The 19,098-nt window shown below is 37.6% G+C and overlaps 1 protein-coding gene across 1 annotated transcript; it reads right to left on the reverse strand.

Moving 5' to 3' along the window:
* Nucleotides 1–1,889: 1,889 nt before the first annotated feature.
* Nucleotides 1,890–17,672, reverse strand: ercc6l2 (excision repair cross-complementation group 6-like 2). Its single transcript, XM_032578434.1, has 20 exons — nucleotides 17,378–17,672; nucleotides 16,565–16,974; nucleotides 16,333–16,449; nucleotides 16,013–16,206; nucleotides 15,125–15,218; nucleotides 14,868–14,935; nucleotides 14,544–14,751; nucleotides 14,300–14,440; nucleotides 13,804–13,920; nucleotides 13,595–13,714; nucleotides 13,437–13,508; nucleotides 12,572–12,717; nucleotides 11,400–11,495; nucleotides 11,138–11,237; nucleotides 10,388–10,540; nucleotides 9,787–9,870; nucleotides 7,821–8,769; nucleotides 7,588–7,742; nucleotides 7,172–7,335; nucleotides 1,890–5,555 (listed from the first exon to the last, which is right to left on the reverse strand). Exons 1-20 carry the CDS (start codon nucleotides 17,403–17,405, stop codon nucleotides 4,376–4,378), a joined length of 4,596 nt encoding a protein of 1,531 aa, XP_032434325.1. The 5' UTR covers nucleotides 17,406–17,672; the 3' UTR covers nucleotides 1,890–4,375.
* Nucleotides 17,673–19,098: the final 1,426 nt, after the last annotated feature.

Consider the following 19,098-nt stretch of genomic DNA (forward strand, 5'->3'; position numbering starts at 1 on the left):
TTACTTCCATTTGACATAATAAGCATGGCTTATGTGCTACGATGAAGTCTCAGAAGACGGTTTTTACTGTGCTTAATTTCTGTGTATGTGAGTCTGTGACTGTGTCTAAAAAAGGGAGTGAAGTACTGTGTGTGATGATGCTCTCTGTGCCACTCCACCGCTTGCGTGTTGTTTCAGCAAACAGAAGCAACCTCCAATGTTCCAAGGCAAGCACATGGCCTATGCAGCCCACCCAGAAGTCAAGGTCAGGACAGCTAACCCTCAGAAACACACAGACTTGCTTTGACGCAGGGAAGCTGCTGCACAAGAAATTATCCAGGTTGACTGAGGAATTTAAGATGAAGATTGGAATCCTTTCACCCTTTTATCCTTGATTCAGTCCAACAGTGTTATATTTGTATCTGCCAATAATGGAAACTGCTGATTTTGTATAAAATTAATGGTGCTGCAATTATTAGATTATTGATGGTTGGAACACCAAATACTCAAAAACTGGAAGACTTTGATGCATGTTTGGATGCTTGCAAAAGTCTTCATCTCTTCTGAACTTTTTCATCTTTTGTCAAATCAAACGTTCAATGTATTTAACGGGGGGTTTTGGAGATAAATCATAACCAAATACTGCATAATTGTAAAACACAAGGAAAACAATATTCAAAGACTACATCTAAAGTCTTTTTTGACTTCTAGGGGAGAAGTCATTCTCATGGCTCATTCACTGCCAAAATACTTCTAGTGCATTAAAATAACGTTCAATATTGTTTCCGAAGACTTGATAACATTTTTTTTATTGCATTTGGGTTGAGACTATGACTGAGCTATTCAAACATATTAATTTGCTTCAACCAAAACCATTTCAATGCGGTTCAGGTTACATGTGGAAGACGATGGTCTACCGAAGTCTCAACTATTTTGCAGCCACTAACATGTTTTGTTCCATGATTGCTCTGTATCATCCATGTTCAAATCAACTCTGACCTGTTTAATGTTCTTGCTGAAGAAATGCATCTAGTCTGAACGATCCTACCATGTATCACACTGTTAGTTTTCTGCCGCACTAAGCAGTTTGCATGCAAGTCATAAATGTCTGACCCAAGCACCTTCTTCACATGTTTACTGTGAGTCTTTCATGCCTTGTGGAAAACAAGACTTCTTATGGCTTTCTTCTTGTCACTCTTTCATGATCATGGAAAGTGTGCAAATAATAATTCAATCTGGAGAGACTCAGACGGAAAAAACAGCGATTAAAAAGGTTTATTGACATGCATGAATTTAAAGTTCTTTGGCGCTCGGGCCCCGGCTGAGGACATCGAGCTGTGAATTGCAATAAGCTCGGATGAGCATTCCCGATGTAGGTTAGGAATGTCATCCCCCGGGACCCGACACTGGTGGTGGAGGTCGGTGAAGGATGCGAGCCTGAAGAGTGGAGGTGGAGAAGGGGTGGAGGTGGGTTGAGCGCAGCTGGAAAGCGGAAGATGCCATGGATGGAGGTCTTTATCAACTGGGCCTTGGTCGGTGATTGGACGTGACGTGGCTTGGTCCAGCGTTGATAGGTCGGCGGCGATGAGCAGGACGCGCCGATTGAATGATGCAGGTGGGGCTCAAGAGTCTTCCAGTTTGAATTTGTGCCTAGGCTTCATTTGTCCTGTCAGCACTCTACCAACTGTACTGTGGACTTACGTAGCTCCTCCAGGGTTATCGTAGCTTTTCACCTGGTTTGTCAGCGTTTTCTTGGTTAGGTTTACAGGAGTATGCAGATTGGCCTGATGTTTTATAATCCTGCTATTAACTTCTCTACAACTTTATTCTTGACCTTTCAAGCCAGTGTTGGAATGTGATTGGTTTCCATGACTTTTCCTTAAGGATATCAAAGTAAACAGGACTGACAATTCTTTTTGAAAGCCATATTCCTTACACTTCAGAATCATGCTTGACTTTATGCTGGTTTGTTACATAAAATCATAATAGAAAACAATTAAGCGTGTGTTTTTATATTACAAAAGGTGAAAAGGTTCAACTTTTACAAACTTTGCAAACCACTTTCTGATTAACTATCTTGGAAATGTGCTGTCCATTCTTACATTAGGTGAAATAATCTGACATTGAGCTCCAAAAGTTTTAAACATTGTGCCCCCCTCATCCAAGACCAACATTTTTATAGAAGACGATTATTTCAACCTTTCCACTTCCCCAAATGAGCAGGCCACCAAACATTAGCTCGGTGGCTAATGTTTGGTGGAAAGTAGACAAAATAAGAGATAAAAAGACACAAAGAAATTGAGCTTGAGGGTGAGAAACAGTGGAAGTATGGATTAAAAAAAAGAGAAGACTAGTGATTTTTTTTCTCCTGATGGCCAAACGCTCACATATGGCTGGGCTTTGCTTGCATAGCCTCACTTCAAGGCGAAGGGCCCAGCAAACATAAACAGTGGAGCGGCCGCAGCTGGAGCAGGGAGGCAGCCGCCTGCTTGCAGAGACCTCTCCACACTAAACAATGGATCAAGTGACGCACATGCTTTTGGCAGAGCAACAGAGACCCAGGCAGTTCTTCACTTCGTTTATATCTCTACTCTCTCAATATTTACCCCATGGTAAAACACACAGTTTTCCATTCCTTTTGTCTGTAAGAAGCAAAAGAGCAGACCTCCCTCTACTTCTTGCTACTCTGCTCTTTTGAGTAGATTTTTTTTTTTTAACTTAAAAGTCTTTTCAAATTTTAATAGCTAGAGCTCCATACAAATATTGTGGAATCCTTCCAGTGCAATTCATTAGCATTTTTAATTCCCAGTGATGATCTATGTGAGCAAAAAAAAAAAAGAAAGAGGATTAGCCTCCCTTACTGTGTGAGTCAGTGTATTAGACACTCGGTTGGCAGAAGTTTTTATGCATCTGCATTATGTCTCTTTTATGATGGGGCACAGTGGGGAACGGAAGGACCAGGAGCCAGTGTATTAACCCAAATTACAGCTAACAGTTTCCTGGGTAACTGGATAGGAATGAGGGGCAAATTGAGTGTAATTTCCTAATGAAGGGAGAGAGGTGTTTTTTTAATGTTGAGAGACCTCCTCTGCCTGTTACGGTAAGAGCAGGAAAGCTCTGCACCCCTCCACTGCAGCTGTTAGCTTGATGAGACACCCTGAAGTTTCTGTTAATAAATCTTGCGCTAAAATGTTGGGTAATAATTCTTCCCACGTACATTATATTTAATGACTTAAACAAAATCAGCATGTTCCCTAACGAATACAGTGCCTCTCTAAAGGCCTTATGCACATGATCGACCATCGCGTTGTAGGTTGCTATAACAGTACAGTAGATTTAAGGAATTGGTAAGCACCAAACAAAAATTTGGTGCTTACATTTGAATCCATTATATCCATTATTGCTTTTTGCAAATCAACAGTAGAATACATAAAGGCTCCAATATAAATCAGTATTTTCATTCACGCTGAAGAAAACTGCAAGTTTGCATGTATTAACAAGTAGCTGGCATAATAATTTGTTAACCAAAACCAACTGTTTTCCATCCGTGGATAAAGTTTTAAGTTTGTGACAAAGAGTTCACAAATTTTGGATTGGAAGCAAAGATGAGTGGCAATCTAGCTCAAAAAGGATGTCAAGACTCATAAACAGTCTTGTAAAACCAAATTAGGTGCCACAACCTGATATCTACAGGGTAACTGTTACTGTTACTTGGTTTTCCATCATTGGCAAACTTATACAGATGGCTTTAAATATAAGATACAATGAGGGCATTGTTTGATTAGACATAAACCGTTCCCAGCATGCAGGTGTTAGAAAAAGTTAGAAAAAATCTTTTTCCTTTGATGACAAAAACAATTAACAAAAAAAAACAAAAAAAAACTGGAATCTGCAAATCTGCAGATGAAAGAAAAAAGTGGTTTAGGGTTCTGGGGAAAAAAGGTGTTTTATTTCTTCCTGTGTACGATTTAACACGGGTGTGGCTATGGCATACACTTGCATGAAGCGATCTGCCACCCAGTAGTACGAACACAAGCTTTTTAACAACCTGTGCGGTCTTTTGAGACATCCATCCCTTTCTCTTGCTTACTGATCGGCACGTTCTAATTTCTGCTAAACACAACACGGAGCACAAATTTTCTTTTGGGGTGTCCGTTTACCTCAACACAATAGCTGAAAGGGGTCAAACAGCTGTGTGTTACGACATGCTCATGAAATAATTAAAGCACAAATGAGCCTGACTTTGCTTTTGTGTTATGGGAATGATGCAAGCAGGAGTTGCAAGAGTTTGATTATGACATGTAAAAATAAAAGCAAATAGAGTTTCAAACGGAGGAACGTAAGGACAATCCATTCAAACCTTCCCAAGGTCATTAACTGCCCAGGCTTTATTGTGTCATTTCCTCCATAGAAACTTGTCATTTGTTTTCCAGAGATTTTTGCTTTCCTTTTGTCCAGAAAAACCTCGAGCGGCAAAAGTGGTGTTAAGGCAAACTTTCTGGACCTCCTCTGGGTCTGTTAGTCTGTTGATTCTCTCTTCATTGCCCTCACTGAGGATGTCCCAGATATCTTTGCCAGTGCTCCTTGATGTCTGCACCAGTGAAGTATTTTGTGTAACTGAGCTTGAATCAGTACCTAAAGTTAGTTTAGGTGAAGAAGATGTGTCGGGTGTTGGATTTAGCAGCAAAGAAGATACGGGAGGTGTTTTTGGGGAGCTTTTCTGTTGCACATTCTTGCCTTTAGGTTTCAGCAAATCATCAAGAATGGATGTATCTCCTATAAGATCTTTGAGGTGGGAGCTATTGCACAATGCAGAAGGAGGCTCAGAACTTTCTTGTGATGCTTCACCCGTCCTCAGTGAGGATTCCTGGATTCCTTGTTCCCTGTCTTGAGGTGTGGGTTTGGATAATGTGGCGGAGCTGCAACGCCTGAGGTCAGGCGAAGAAGGGCAGTCTCTGTCTGTGTGGTTCAGGAAAGCAGCAACAGCAGACTCCCTGGATCCCTGACCGAGGCTGCTGGCCCGATCTACGGCAAGACCACCACCAGCTCGGCAGGCTCCAGCAGAAGAAACACTGCTCTTCTGTGTCCTTGAATGTCTGCTGGCACTGGAGACCATCTCTTCCTGCTCCTCTGACACAAACCTTTGAACATCCTGTAGAGGATCTGGGAGATTCTTCTGAGATATCCCTGCCTTTTTTGGTGGTTCAAGACCATTATTTTTTAGGACGCCAGATCCACTCTGTGGTGAAGAAATATTGCTTTGTGGAGATCTGGGGTTAGTTCTTCTGGTCTGACTGTATTTCCTTACTTTTCTGACTCTGGAAGATTTAAATTGTTGATTTTTGTCTGACATTTTAGTAGATAATGAGAAAGCAGCAGTTGTAGGAGAGGAAGGCTGCGCTGTCGTGTCAGGGAAGTTTTCTCTGACGGCTTCGGCCACATCAGAGTGGTTCAGTGAAGTGTAGTACCGACAGAGCCAGTCGAGTCTATGAGGTGAACTTCCTTTCAGAATCTCAGAGGCAAACTGATGAACCGAAACAAATTTGAAATGTTGTGCCATTTCCTCCAGCTGCTGCCTATGCAAAAAATGACAAAGAGACAAAAATTAGTGACATTTTTAAATATAAAGTATGCAGAGCAAGATTTAAATTAACTTTATTATGAGAAATGTTTTTCAGTGCTTAAAAGCAACCAGAATAGACAATACCTGTCCAAACAAACATAAATCTTTGTTGGAAAAATAAATCTTGCCACTTCATCTAAAAATCAGCAAACACCTCAGTTTTATTGTGGAACGGTAGGTTATTTTCCATATCATAAAGTAGTAGTAGTAGTTTCAAATACATTTTTAACAGTAGGTTGCAAAATGTGATTGTTTTATTTTTCCTTAAAATTTACAAATTTACCCATTTTAATATTTTCAAAGATGGCCGTAATGATTATTTGGCTCATTTTCTTAGATTATGTTTATGCATACCACATATTTAACATTTTCGGAGTAATTCTTCCCAGACTGTCATTCAGATATTCTGCAGGTCTAACCTAAGATGAAAAGTACTGCAAAGATCAGGGCTTATGTCCAGAAAACAATGTGGTTAGACTAGAGTTGCTTTCATGGAGCCGTTAAAAACGCTAATCTAACCATACTCAGCGACACCAGCACATTAAAGTGACTTGTTTTCTTTTTACCATTTGTGGCATTTCACTGGAAACACAATAAGTAAAAGTAAAGATAGTAAAACCTATCGTGCATATGGATTCAAATCAATAAACAAACTGAGGTGATATCAATAAAACCCAATGTGTATTTTCCCTCACTGGTGAACCTCTGGGCAGAGATATAGCCTTCCCCCGCTGGGAGTGAGACTGGAACCATAAAGGTGTCTGTGTGTCTGTATATATGGGCGACTGAGGCGAGGTGATGAAGCAGAATGAGGTTATGTCTGTGTGTATGAACACCACGTGTGTGTGTGTGTGTACATAAATGTTTGCTAGAATGTGTGGGTTTGGAAGACCTTACGCGATCATTTTTTGGTCAGTCTCAGAAGGACTGCGGTTGCAAAGGGGAAAACTCTTTCAGTGTTGTGCCTGATGATAGCTGGGTAATCTTTGGCATGATGCTGGGAAATAGGTAGAGAGGAAACCTCAGAGGTGGTCTTTTTCTGCATACACACATGAACAGTTATTAAGGTCCAGGTGGGGGCACTCAACACTGTTTCTGTGGTGGGCTTTTGGCCTTCTTCCCAACACTGCCAGGAATCTCTCCTTTTTTATTTCTTGCCCATTATTCTACTTCTTCCTAAATTTTAGTTCTCATTCTTACTTTCATCCTCCTTTAAAATGATATTCTCTGGCAGCAGTGTGGCAACCTTAATTTTAATTATTTGTTATACTTTTTGTGTTTTAGTTTCCTTGTTTTGTATTTATTGTATTGATAGAATTGGTGTAGTTCAGTCATTTTAACCTCGTTTGTATGACCTTCGTTTGATTTTACCAAGATGAAAAATCGCATTTTAGCTAATTCTGGCGCATTTACAAAAATGTTAATTAGTGTGCATAGCCCCCAACAAATAAAATACATTAAAGCCATCCTTGATAGCTTATATTTCTTTTTATAAATCTGTTTATTCCTTACACTCTTCTTGCTTGCCTTCAATTCTTCAGTATAATAATTACAACTGCTGTAAAATACCTGCAGACTGCTTTGGGAGTATCTCCAATAATGACTGTAGTGCATCCAGTGTGGTGGATCTTCTTGCTGGAGAAGATCACTGGATGATCCACGTTGGGCCTCTGCAGACGGATGGCACTGGTGTTAGGCTGGTTGTCTGGTAAACTCGCTGGCAGGCTCTGGAACTGAAGTTCAAAATGCAATAATCAAATTTTTAAAGACCAAAACAGCTTAGAATGGTGAGGGAAAACCTAATCTTACAAAAATTGTAAAGCTCTCAGTACAGGAAGATCTACTTGCAACGATGTAACAAATATATATTTTAAATATTTTTATTGCCATAGAATTGTATAACGTGAAAAAATTAGAACTCACACAACATTACTCCTAACTCTGTATTTAAACAGCCACTGGACTTGGTGTTTGTTTCTACGTACCTCCTGGGTTCCCAGCAGGTTGTTGGCCGGAAGCTGTGAGTACATTTTGCGTTCAAACACGTCCCGCACAGCCGCTCTGCTGATCAGCTCCTCTGCTCTGCTGCCACCCACCACCCGCTGGTTAGAGTGCATATACACCACCTCCTGCACACGTCCTTTACACAAATAATGGACATGGTTAATATTGGAATTATGATAATTCATACTTAAAACGAAAGAACCATCACTCTAACCCAGCATGTTGTCAATGGTTTGCTCCTTTTCCTCAGATGCTGGAGTTGTTGAACCTCTCAGACTCGTAAATGAAGCAACTTCTGACCTTCCCGCTCGTCTCCCTGGAGCTGAACGTTCATCTTCTGAAGATGTAAAAGCTTCTATCACTTCTGTATACTTGGATCTTGCCTTGTCTCTTGCTCCGCCACTTTGCCTTCTTCTGCCACGGCCCGGCTTCCTCCCGCCTCTATTTTCTTCTTTGTTATGCAAATTTGAAGCTCCCCTTTTGGAACATATTTGTGCCTCTATGTCTAAATCCTCAGATTCATCTGAGCATCCTTCAAACTGATGCACTTTTGTAACTGTAGTTTTAAGCCTATTAGCTTTCTTGTTTTCTGGTGAGGAATTTCCATCACTCTCGTCATCCACTGCAATTTGTTTATTTAGCCGTCTTTTCAGGCCCAATCTTTGTCTTTCAGCATAATCCCCCTTTTGTAACAACAAAATGTTATTTCCATCATCTCTGTCTTGTCTGTCTGAGCCGATGGATTTGTTCTGGGGTTTTGTTTCAGATTCTGGGAGGCGGGCAGCACCATTTCCTTCACAGGAAGTTGTGCAGATGCCTGTGGAGGTATCGTCTATCTTTTGATCTCCTGCCTCCTCCTCAAAGGGACTACCTTCAGCAGAAGAACTACAGTCTCCTTCCCTCAGCTGCTGTCTATCCTTGACAGTTTCTAGGAGTCTGGAGAAGCCATGTTGGAGAAGACTCATGTGAACAAGTCCACCAGCAGCTTTGCCACTCCTGTTGCCATGGCCTGCACTCGAATTTGTAGTCTTTGGCTTTGGCCCTTGCAACTCTTCATCAGTTTCGCTCCCACTGCTGAAATCTAGCACACCTTTTGGGATTTTTGAGACATGCATGTTCTCTTCAGGTGCTTCATCCTTTGACTGCTTGTTGTCTCCATGCTCCTGAAACAGAACAGTAGAAATTTACAGTTTAAGAAAAGCACATACCGGAAAAGTGGTGTAATATTTAGCAACAACATGCAGCCAAAGCGTAAAATCTCTTCCGTTTTGCGTCATCTTGAAACTAACCAGCCCTTGTGAATTTCAAGTGGTGAATTTAAAACAGATGTTTTCCAACAACAAATCAAAGGAAACATCAAAGTGACATGAGTCCTGCATGGTGATGTAATAGGAAGAAAACAAAATAAGAGGCAAGTGAAGCCATGCTTCAGTGTGGTCTCCTTCTGCCATGAGGTCAAACAAGTGATTAAATCCAGCTGCTCCAAATACAATTAGAAAGATGTGAAACATAAAGAAACCTCAAACTTCAGTGACAACAATTCAGGGGATTGATTGGTCATTTTTGTCATCCTCTTGTACTTCGCTCACTTGACGTAATGTTCTGATTTTCTTAAAAGCTGAATACTTGTATTCATACACATTCAAAACTTCATACTTTTTCCTGAATCAAATTTCTTTCATGCTTGGTACTATTTAGCCTGATTTTTTTAAGTACAAGTACAAAACCTCAGCATAAATTTATGGTAGATATTTAGGGTACATCCCGTCAGAATGGGATGAACGACAGTCAAACGGTAAGATAGATGGATGGATAAGCATGTGGAAAGATGGATGAACAAATGGATAAATAGAAGAATTCATGGATATGACATTTAAACAACACAATGGGGAATAAAGTCTGGAAAATACAAACAAGTATCCACATTTTAGTTTATTTATCTACACATATGCCTACTTTGATCTAATGCCAAACTCTTCCACAATGTGTAAGTGCCTTAGTGTAAGATGCATTTTTTTTTTCTTTTACAATCATGAAAGAAACTGTTGTTTGGTTTGACTGTCAGACAAATGTCCCTGTTTGAAGAATGTCCCCGTGGGAATAGGACAGTGAATGGGTCACTTAGGAAAAGAGGAAAGTTAGGAAAGGTGAGCTGCACTGAGAATGATAGAGTTACTCACTTCATTTCGGATCGTCTTGTTCTCCTTCTCGCCTTCTTTGTGTGTTTTTGTTGTTATGACACCGGCCTCCACTTGTCCCTCTCGCTGGCAGGATGATGCATGCATTCATTAGCACATTTCACCAATCACAATCAAACTCAACAGTGACTCTTGTAAACCTTCAAATCTTACTTTGCTTGCAAACAGAGTTTGTGGCAAAGTCTAAAACTCGTCCTCATATTTTTCTTTGCTTCGGGCCAAACATAAAAAATTGTAAATCCAGACCAAGAAAGTTAAATTTTTTCTAGATTTATTTAAAAGGATCCACTTTTTGTCCTTAGAGCTCATCTTAAAAGTCAGATTATTACAAATGATTATGACCCAAGAGATGAACTACTGGTGTGGCCACAAAGGACTAAATAAATGTCAAAAATGTTTGAAGAAAATCTCTAGAAAGACCTTTGGAAACCTCAAAGAAATGTTTGTTACAGAAATGTACAGACATCTAAGGTTGTTTGGCTCCTTTAAACCAAAGAATGATCAAAATGAAAACAAAAGCAAATTTCAAATGAAAACACAGTGTGACACATTGAAACCGTAAAAGAAACATTGATGGACTAACCTCTAAAATCCTGCGGGTGAGACATGTCCCTTCTATCTGCAGCCTGAACAGATTTTTGATCCCAAACAGTTCTCCTTTATAGACACTGTTTCCCTGCACTGCTTCAAAGTACCGCCGGGCGCTCTCTTTACCGACTACTGAACACTGCAACTGCTGTTAGGGAGAAAATAAAACAAAATAACAAAACATAATCTAGTGAAAATAATGTCCATTTTACATGTTTTTTCATACTTAAATGAGCTGCATTTACATTATATTTTAAATCTGATCAAGAAACTTGTTTGACAAAGAGGATAAATGTGAGTCAGTATGTTAAAAGCTAATGTTCTCCATAAATTTGCTGGACACTGAATGATAGTAATTCAAGCTGTGAACAAAACCCAAGACACTTTCTTTAAGTTAGGCATTACTCTTAAAATATTGATCAAAGCTTGATGAATTCCTCTCAGCACCTTACTGTGCTCTTTTAATGCATCTAGTTAATATAAATTAAAATAATTTAATATAATTTTTAACATTACTAAAAGGTTTCAGCAAACAATATAATTGAAATGAATACCAGACTGATAGATGTACACACATATACATACTGTATATATATACTGTATATTAAAAGAAATCAAATATCACATTTTGTCTATTTGAAAAATTATTGCATTCTGTTTATATTCAAACAATATCTCAACTTTTTCAGAAGTTGATTTTAAAAAACAAAATTATTTTTAAAACCACATTACAATTGTTTTGTACCTGTTTGTATAATTGTCTGAGGTAGATAACCTCCTCTACAGTCCCAAGTGAGATCAGCCTGAGAACAGTGACGTCCCTGCACTGGCCGATACGGTACGCCCTGCAGAGACAAACACACAAACAACCATCACATAAATAGCATTAAAATGCACAATGATTCTGAATAAAATGATTTGTGAACAAAGAACATAGTCTGATGGCAAAGGAAAGTAAAAGTTATAACAGAATATATGAAGTAAGTATTATCTTGAACAAAAGCTACCTGTCAATAGCCTGAAGATCATTGGCTGGGTTCCAGGTGGGGTCAAACAGCACAACGACGTTAGCACCTACAAAGTTAAGACCAAGACCCCCCGCCCTAAAAGAGGAAACATTTATTTAAAAGGGGAACTATATTGTAAAACAATAAAACCTAAGTCTTAAGAATATAAAACTAAATACATCACACTTAATATTTCCAATTTTTTTTTTCAAAGCAGATAAGTGAAAACCTACTCTTCTGACAGCCTGTTTGAGTCACATGAACTAAAAATATTAAGCTTGTACCATATATCAATAATGGATTTATGAACATATCAAGTGATGAGCTGAAATGTGCAATTCTCTGTGGCTAAAGACAGAATTAATTTTTTCCCAAAAATAGCATTTATTAGTATAAAGTTTATATGGAATGGATGTGTGCATATACTGGTAACAGAAACTGATATAAAGCAACCAACAACTTAAAGCTGAAAGATGAGCAAACAATGGTTCATACCACAGCTAGGACTGATTACTCAAGCAGGGAGAAAACAGCCAGACCACAGATGCAACAGAACTGCTGTTGTTTGTGAGCATAAAGTTAATCAGTTAAGAAAACACTTTCGTCAACAAGCACTGAATACATGAAAAAATTTTGAGGATTCCTAATGTGAAGCATTCAGGGAAAAATAACGCGGCTGATGCATAAATGTAACAATGCTGACCAGACAAACAGCAGAAATTACATCCAAACTGAATGCTGACAGAAATCTGAGGTTATAAATTACAGTTTATGTTAAAGGTGGTTGTTCACACATTATTCCCAAAACTAAGCTCACCATAGAAGTATCTTTAAATCCCTCTGTGGGGTGCAGCTTTGTTAATTACACAAGCCATTGCACTCTTGATAACAGTTCTTCTTACTTCCTCATTGTATCAATCACAATATAAATCTTTTTGACTTAATGAACTCAAACCGAAGCCAGACTGTCCTATTGCTAATTTTCTTTTGATTCTGATTCCAGAGTTTGCTGTTCAAAACAAAATGCCATCACGCTGCTGTAATTTATGGCTCACTTCTTTTGTTAATGCTTTTTACATATTTTAGTTGAAAAGAAACTTGAAAAATATTTCCCCTTTAAAGCTTAACAGGATGTTTCAAAATTGTATTAGTTGTATAATTTTCCCACTAACATGGTAGAAACCAGGCACAGATTGACGTGAGAAGAGCTGTTGAATTCTTTCACAATCTGGACTCTTTCTCTGGACTTGGTGGTTCCGTCCAATCGACTAAAATCCAGTCCCTCTGCCATGCAGTAACTCTCCAGGATATTTAAGAGCTGAAAGGATATGCAGGCGTTAATATAAGAAAATTAAGAGAACAAAAATAACTTCACATGATGTGAATGCAACTCATTAAAAAGTAAGAGTTTACACAGGATAAAAACAAGACACTACACAAACAAATCCTATGTAAAGCAATATTCAAAGGATAGCATTAGGAACTCTGACTGTATATTTTTATATATGCTATAGAATATGCAATGTTGTATCCTTCATGACCTCTTTTGTCCCAAAAAAGCAAAAGACAGGTCATAAAAATATGACCTCATAGAGGCCACAAATATTATTGGATGGTATAAGGTGACAGCAGCCATTGGATTGTGCAGAGTCTAGTTATCCATAACGATCTAATTGCTGTCAAAATCCCAAAGGTATGCCTAGAAATGCACGTCATGAGAAAACTATTATTCCAGCTTTTTTTTAACTGCAGGCTAGTTGCGATCTCACAGCAGAGGCAATACAACAGAACACGGATTTGTACGTGTAACCATAAAACCCCAGTTAAATCAGCAAATATTTTTTCCCCATTTCCTATATTATCCTTATGCTCTACTTTTAGTGTTGGTTTGTTACAAAGAAGACATAAATTTTGTGGATGCAACGTGTCAAAATATGAATACATTTGCAAAACACTGTACATCTTATGCATTAGTAACATAGACTTAACTGTGTAAGACCAGATAAATCAACAAATCCACTCAAAAACAATTCTCACCTTGGTTGACAGAGAAAAGATAAGCACTTTGTCTCTCTTCTGCAGATAGTACTTCAGAAGCTTCTGCAAAACCTAAAAGAAAGCATACACTTGCAAATCAACAGCACTGAAACTTTCTGTGAAGACTGCATGGAAATGTTTTCAATCGAGTGCGGTACCTTCATTTTTCCACTATATATCGGGTCTGAAAGAGCTTCAAAGGCTTCATTTTTGCATCTCTGCACAAAGTCTGGGAACTTCTGAAAAACCTTAGCACAGATGGAACTCACATACTTTTCCTATAAGAAATAAATAAATAAATTGAATCAACAGCATTATAAAAAATAAGGAGTCAGTTTAACATGATACAGAATAACAAGATTTTTACCTGCTTCTTGCTGGTGTCTGAAGTAGACTGAAGGAGGGCTGCATGGCTGGCAACCTTCCTCAATATGGTTAAGTAGGTAAAGTACAGATGCTTTACATAAACACCCTGAGAGCTTTTCTGGGAATGAAAATGATCTTTAATTGCTTGGAGAAAACGTAATATAACCAACATGATGTACGAATGAGATTTAAACAAAATCAAATTTGCCAAGTTCTTTCCTAAATTAAAGTACTGATCATCTCACTTAATTAATGGTAGACTGTCACTGTGGCAGTTTGTAATGTAAACTTCAACAAAAAATGCATCAAACCTTAGTAAGAACTGCAAGATAGTATGCAGTTCACTAAAAAAAATATTAAGTGAAAAAGAGGATTACTCTAAATAGTGATTAGTCAAAATTTTCAAGGTGGGTTGAATAGTTTTGTTTATACTTTAAACTTTAACTAAACAGATCATAAACAGTAATACCATGGAAGAGGGGAAAAAAAGAACTAACTTGATAGCAGCAGCCCCTTCGGGTGCGTCCACTTTGGCAGTCACATTTCTCTGAAGACCTCAGCAGTAACGTCACATCCTCAGTGTCCAGCACTGCCTGATAAATAGTCTGCTGAAAGTCTGTCAGAGAGCAGTACACTACCTGGGACAAAACATACCAAAGAGATTCGGTAAGGTATCATTGTTTTAAAAACTGAGAAGAGCTCGAACAGGTATTTGATGCTCTTTAGGGTCTCCACACTTACCCTGTCGTCCTTCTTTGGCAGCTGCTCTTTGATGAGCGCTTTCGTTCTCCTGAGGAAAAAAGGAGCAATCTTCCTCACCAGGGCCCGAACAGTCTTCCTTCCAGTAGCCAGGGCACGTTTGGTCGCACTGTGCCTCTGCCCCTTTTCGATGGGATCCGAGAAATTGTTCTTGAAATGCCCCAAGTTGCCAAGGCAACCTGGATTGGCCCTGAATAGAATAAACATTTATGAATTCATGAATCCACAAATGAATTCATAAAATTAATATAAAATAATATAGGATATTGTATTATTTTATAATAAAATAAAATCATATCAACCCACCAATCCATAACACACCACAGCTCTTCCAGGTTGTTTTGCAAGATGGTCCCAGTGAGACCAATTCTGTTCTGATGGAAGAAAAAGGCAAGAATTGAAAACTTAGTTGAAAACGCACAACCACAGTGGCTGCCATATTTTTTGCCTGAAAACATTTAACATAATGGTGCTTTTACTTAATATTTCTAAAACCATCAGCAATTATTAACTATACATAGAAAATATCCATGATGATATTAAATACTCCTTATTTTTCTCACCTTACATCTCAGCTCCTTCATAGATCGAGTGATCTGGGACTCTGGGTTTTTTATCTTGTGAGCCTCGTCAACAACCACTGCTGACCAGTTGATTCTTTGGAGGAGGACATAAATATTTTACTTCTTAAGTATCAAATTTATTTGTTATTTCTATCTTTATACAAATGTGTTTGTACTGGATAATACAACAATTAAATATGAAGGAAAAGTTCTAAATATGAATTGGATTTGTTTGTAAAATGCCTTAAAATTATGTGTGTTGTAATCAGACGATTGTAGCAGTAAACTTAATTGGAAAGTCATATAACCATGTGGAAAGATTTTAAAACCTGTCTAGCTTGGTTTAGCTAACCATTCAACAAGCGAGACTTAATTCTGAGCTTTCAAGTAGTGTTGTTCAGATTTTGTCTGGGCTTTCTGAATAGTTTAATAATTATATTTTAAGTTTGGCTGATTTCACAAATTTTCAGTCCATCGACCTAAATATCAGGAAATATTGTAGATTGCTATTCGAATCGAAAGTTTTCAGCTAAAATATTTCCTTGGGAATGACCTGGCTGTCTCTCAAACTGAATTCTATTTAGCATTTTTAGCTAACTAAAAAAGGATAACAATGGGGCTACAGATATGATTTTTGATCTATTTTTTTTTGTAAACCCTCAAGAACTATGACACCAGACCATTTCTGACTGTACAAATTACAGGTTTTATACATATTTGTCAAATAGACTCTTTTAGCATGTTTTTTTATTTTTGCAAGATCCCGGCAATTTAAAGGTCCAACCCTTCCATATCTGTCATCCTTTATCAATGGCTACATGTAGCATGTTTGAGTTTGCTGCACATTATCCAACCAGAAAAGGTGTATAAGCACTGTATTTTCATTACTTATTAAACTGATCCAGACAGAGGCGGAGAGTCTCGTAGGTGGTGAGAGCGATCTCGATGCGGCCATTCTTGATGCGCGCGAGCTCCTCCTCCTTCCTCAGCCCGTGGACCACCACACACTGGAAGTAACCCCATGTGTCCAGTTCATCCTTCCAGTTATAAAGCACTGACAGTGGGGCCACAATCAGAAACACCTGGATGGGATCACACAACACTTTAATCAGCTTCATGACAAACTCATACTATAATCTGCGGCACATGACTGAATGCAGTAGGTATTTGAGAAGCTGTATACTATAGTTATATATTTTAATACCCACCTTGCTAGGATTACTTTGATTGGAGGGTATCTGAGTTTGGAGAAACTGAGGCCTGTTGTTCTCTACGTCCTCCCATGTCCCAGTTTTGTGCAACACAGCAGCAAGAAAACCTATAATCTATGATAAAAAAAAGTGGAGGGATTAAAAGCAACAAAGCCACAGTGTGACATGTAAATGATAAAGCCTACATTTAGACAATTCTTAAGATAATTCTGCTGCCTATGTCTTATACCTGCACAGTTTTTCCAAGGCCCATGTCATCTCCCAGGATACAACCAGTGGAGGTCATGTAGTTGTTGTAAATGAACCTGATCCCGTCCCTTTGGTAATCCCTTAAATATCTGTTGATGGTATAAGGGACTGTGTCTTCATCCCTCAGATGTAAAGGAGTGCAGAAGATTGTGTCGGTGTTGCTGCCAGGGAACACGGGTTTCTCTTGTATAGATTGCTTTAAGCCAGATCTCATAAGTTTTGTGATAGATATTTCTTCCTGCTTCTGCTCTTCCTCTCCTGGCTCTCTCCTGAATATCACCCATGCTGTATCATTAGTCTGTGTACTGGAGGTCAGTCTCTGTATGGTAGCTTCTCTCAGGATGCCGTCAGGGGAACTCGGAGCAAGACAACAGTCACCTTCCCGCCATTCTGCATCACAGAATAAATTAATCAAATAGACAGGTGTATTACTGAATTAGTACATTACCAAAGTTGATCCATTTTAGTAAAATACAAAAACTGAAAGATACATGGTTATTACACACTGTCACAATTCAAATAAATGTTAATTATGACAAAAAGGAATGGATATTTTTCCAAAGGTAATGCCAACTAACAACCTTACAAGAAATTTACTTTTGCAAACATCCCGATATCTTAACTGTATCATTTTTTTCCTCATATGTAATATTTGTTTCTCATATGTTGTTTCAGTTATCAAGTTTGACAAGTACATCGTCTTAAAAGCAAGAGCTGACAAAAATTACAACTGCGTCTAGGTTCGGAAAATTTAAAACAACAAAAATTGTACAGCAAAAAATGTCCTGTAAACCTTTCACAGCAGCAGACGCTGAAGCCATCTGATTGCATCCAAGCTCCTCTGTTGTATTCTGCCTCTAGGAAGGGGTTAGCTTTGTTAGCTTAGCAAACATAACCGACACATTAAAGCGCTCCCCTTAATCTGAAACAGACAGCCATGTCACACAGATTGAATCGTATATCAGTCTGTCGCTATTACGTCTCTCTCCTTATTTACATGTGTACAATAAATAAAAAAGCCGACAGACTAGCCAGGAGCAAACGGAACTCCATTGCAGCTTTCAGTGTTTATCTATTTTTACAAACCTCGGCGCACTTTCGACACTTATCTAACAGCCTGGAAAAATATGACAAGTAAAACTGTGGGTAGATGCAAATTACCCGAATATATTCATAATTCAAATTTATTGTTTTCCAGTCATAATTAATGTATTTTTTAAAAACGTTGTTGTTTATCTATAGTGAAAGTGCTCCGCATAATCGTCCTCCTTGTTCAGAAAATTAGTTGTGCTCACTCTGCTGATGTGCTATTTTGATATGATTGCATATTCTACTACTACGTAATATATATATATATATATATATATATATATATATATATATATATATATATATATATATATATAGGGAAAGTGAAATTGAGGATGGAAAACTGCAGCCTCAATTTCACATATATATATATATATATATATATATATATATATATATATATATATATATATATATATATATATATATATATATATATATATTTATATATATATAAATATATATATATATATTTATTTATTTATTTATTTATTTTATATATACATTTTTGCGTCTTACTGTGTATTAGGAAAAATTTCATGATTACTTTTCAGGACAATAAAAATGAATGGAAACTAATGTCATATCATAAAGTTACTATTAAATAATTTAATCCAATGTTGTAATCTAAGCTCCTCGCTACACCATTCCTGTGTAAAATCTACTTTCTGATTGCTTTATTCAGTTGCATACATTATATATTATATACATATACAGTACATGAATATATACCTCATACTTGCCAAGAAATGCTAATTATTCATTAAATCTGACAACAGCCATGCAACTACTACAGAAAAAAACTGATGAATTTGTGTTGTTTTTTTAAACGTATTTTTATTTATTTATTTTTGTTTGTAATGCCTCTTGACAGTGAATCTCATTATTTGAAAACTTATTTAATTCTTAGCCAAAAATAAATTTCCTTTTTAAATACTTTCAATTGATATAGATAGCTGCGAGTCGTTTGGTGAGTATCTTCCGGTAAAAAAAATGTTAAAAATTTAAATTTTGAAACATTCTCTGCAAGACGCAGGATTTCAAGTAAGAATTCTGATTATGCAACAAAAATATATAATTTTGTTCCAGTTTGCTTTCAGCCTTCAGTTGCAAAAGCAGCATGATATTAAATGTAAAGTTGAAAAAGAAAAAAAAGTTAACTAGCAAGTTGTTTTAATTCCTGTTTTTAGAAATAAAATGCTCAAAGGATAAAAAAAATATATGGCATGCAAGGAATCTTCCAAGAAAAGAAGCATTGCTATGAATATAATGACACCACTATGACATTCATTCTTAAGTCAAATGTGATGGATCTTGCGTTCATCTTGTTTTCATGCTGAATAGATTTTCAAACACACAAGGCTGCAGTTTTCCATCCTCAATTTCACTTTCCCTAAACCCTGTCGATGGCGCTGCAGATGAAGA

Source organism: Xiphophorus hellerii, chromosome 12, assembly GCF_003331165.1.
Source record: "Xiphophorus hellerii strain 12219 chromosome 12, Xiphophorus_hellerii-4.1, whole genome shotgun sequence".
NCBI lineage: Eukaryota > Metazoa > Chordata > Actinopteri > Cyprinodontiformes > Poeciliidae > Xiphophorus > Xiphophorus hellerii.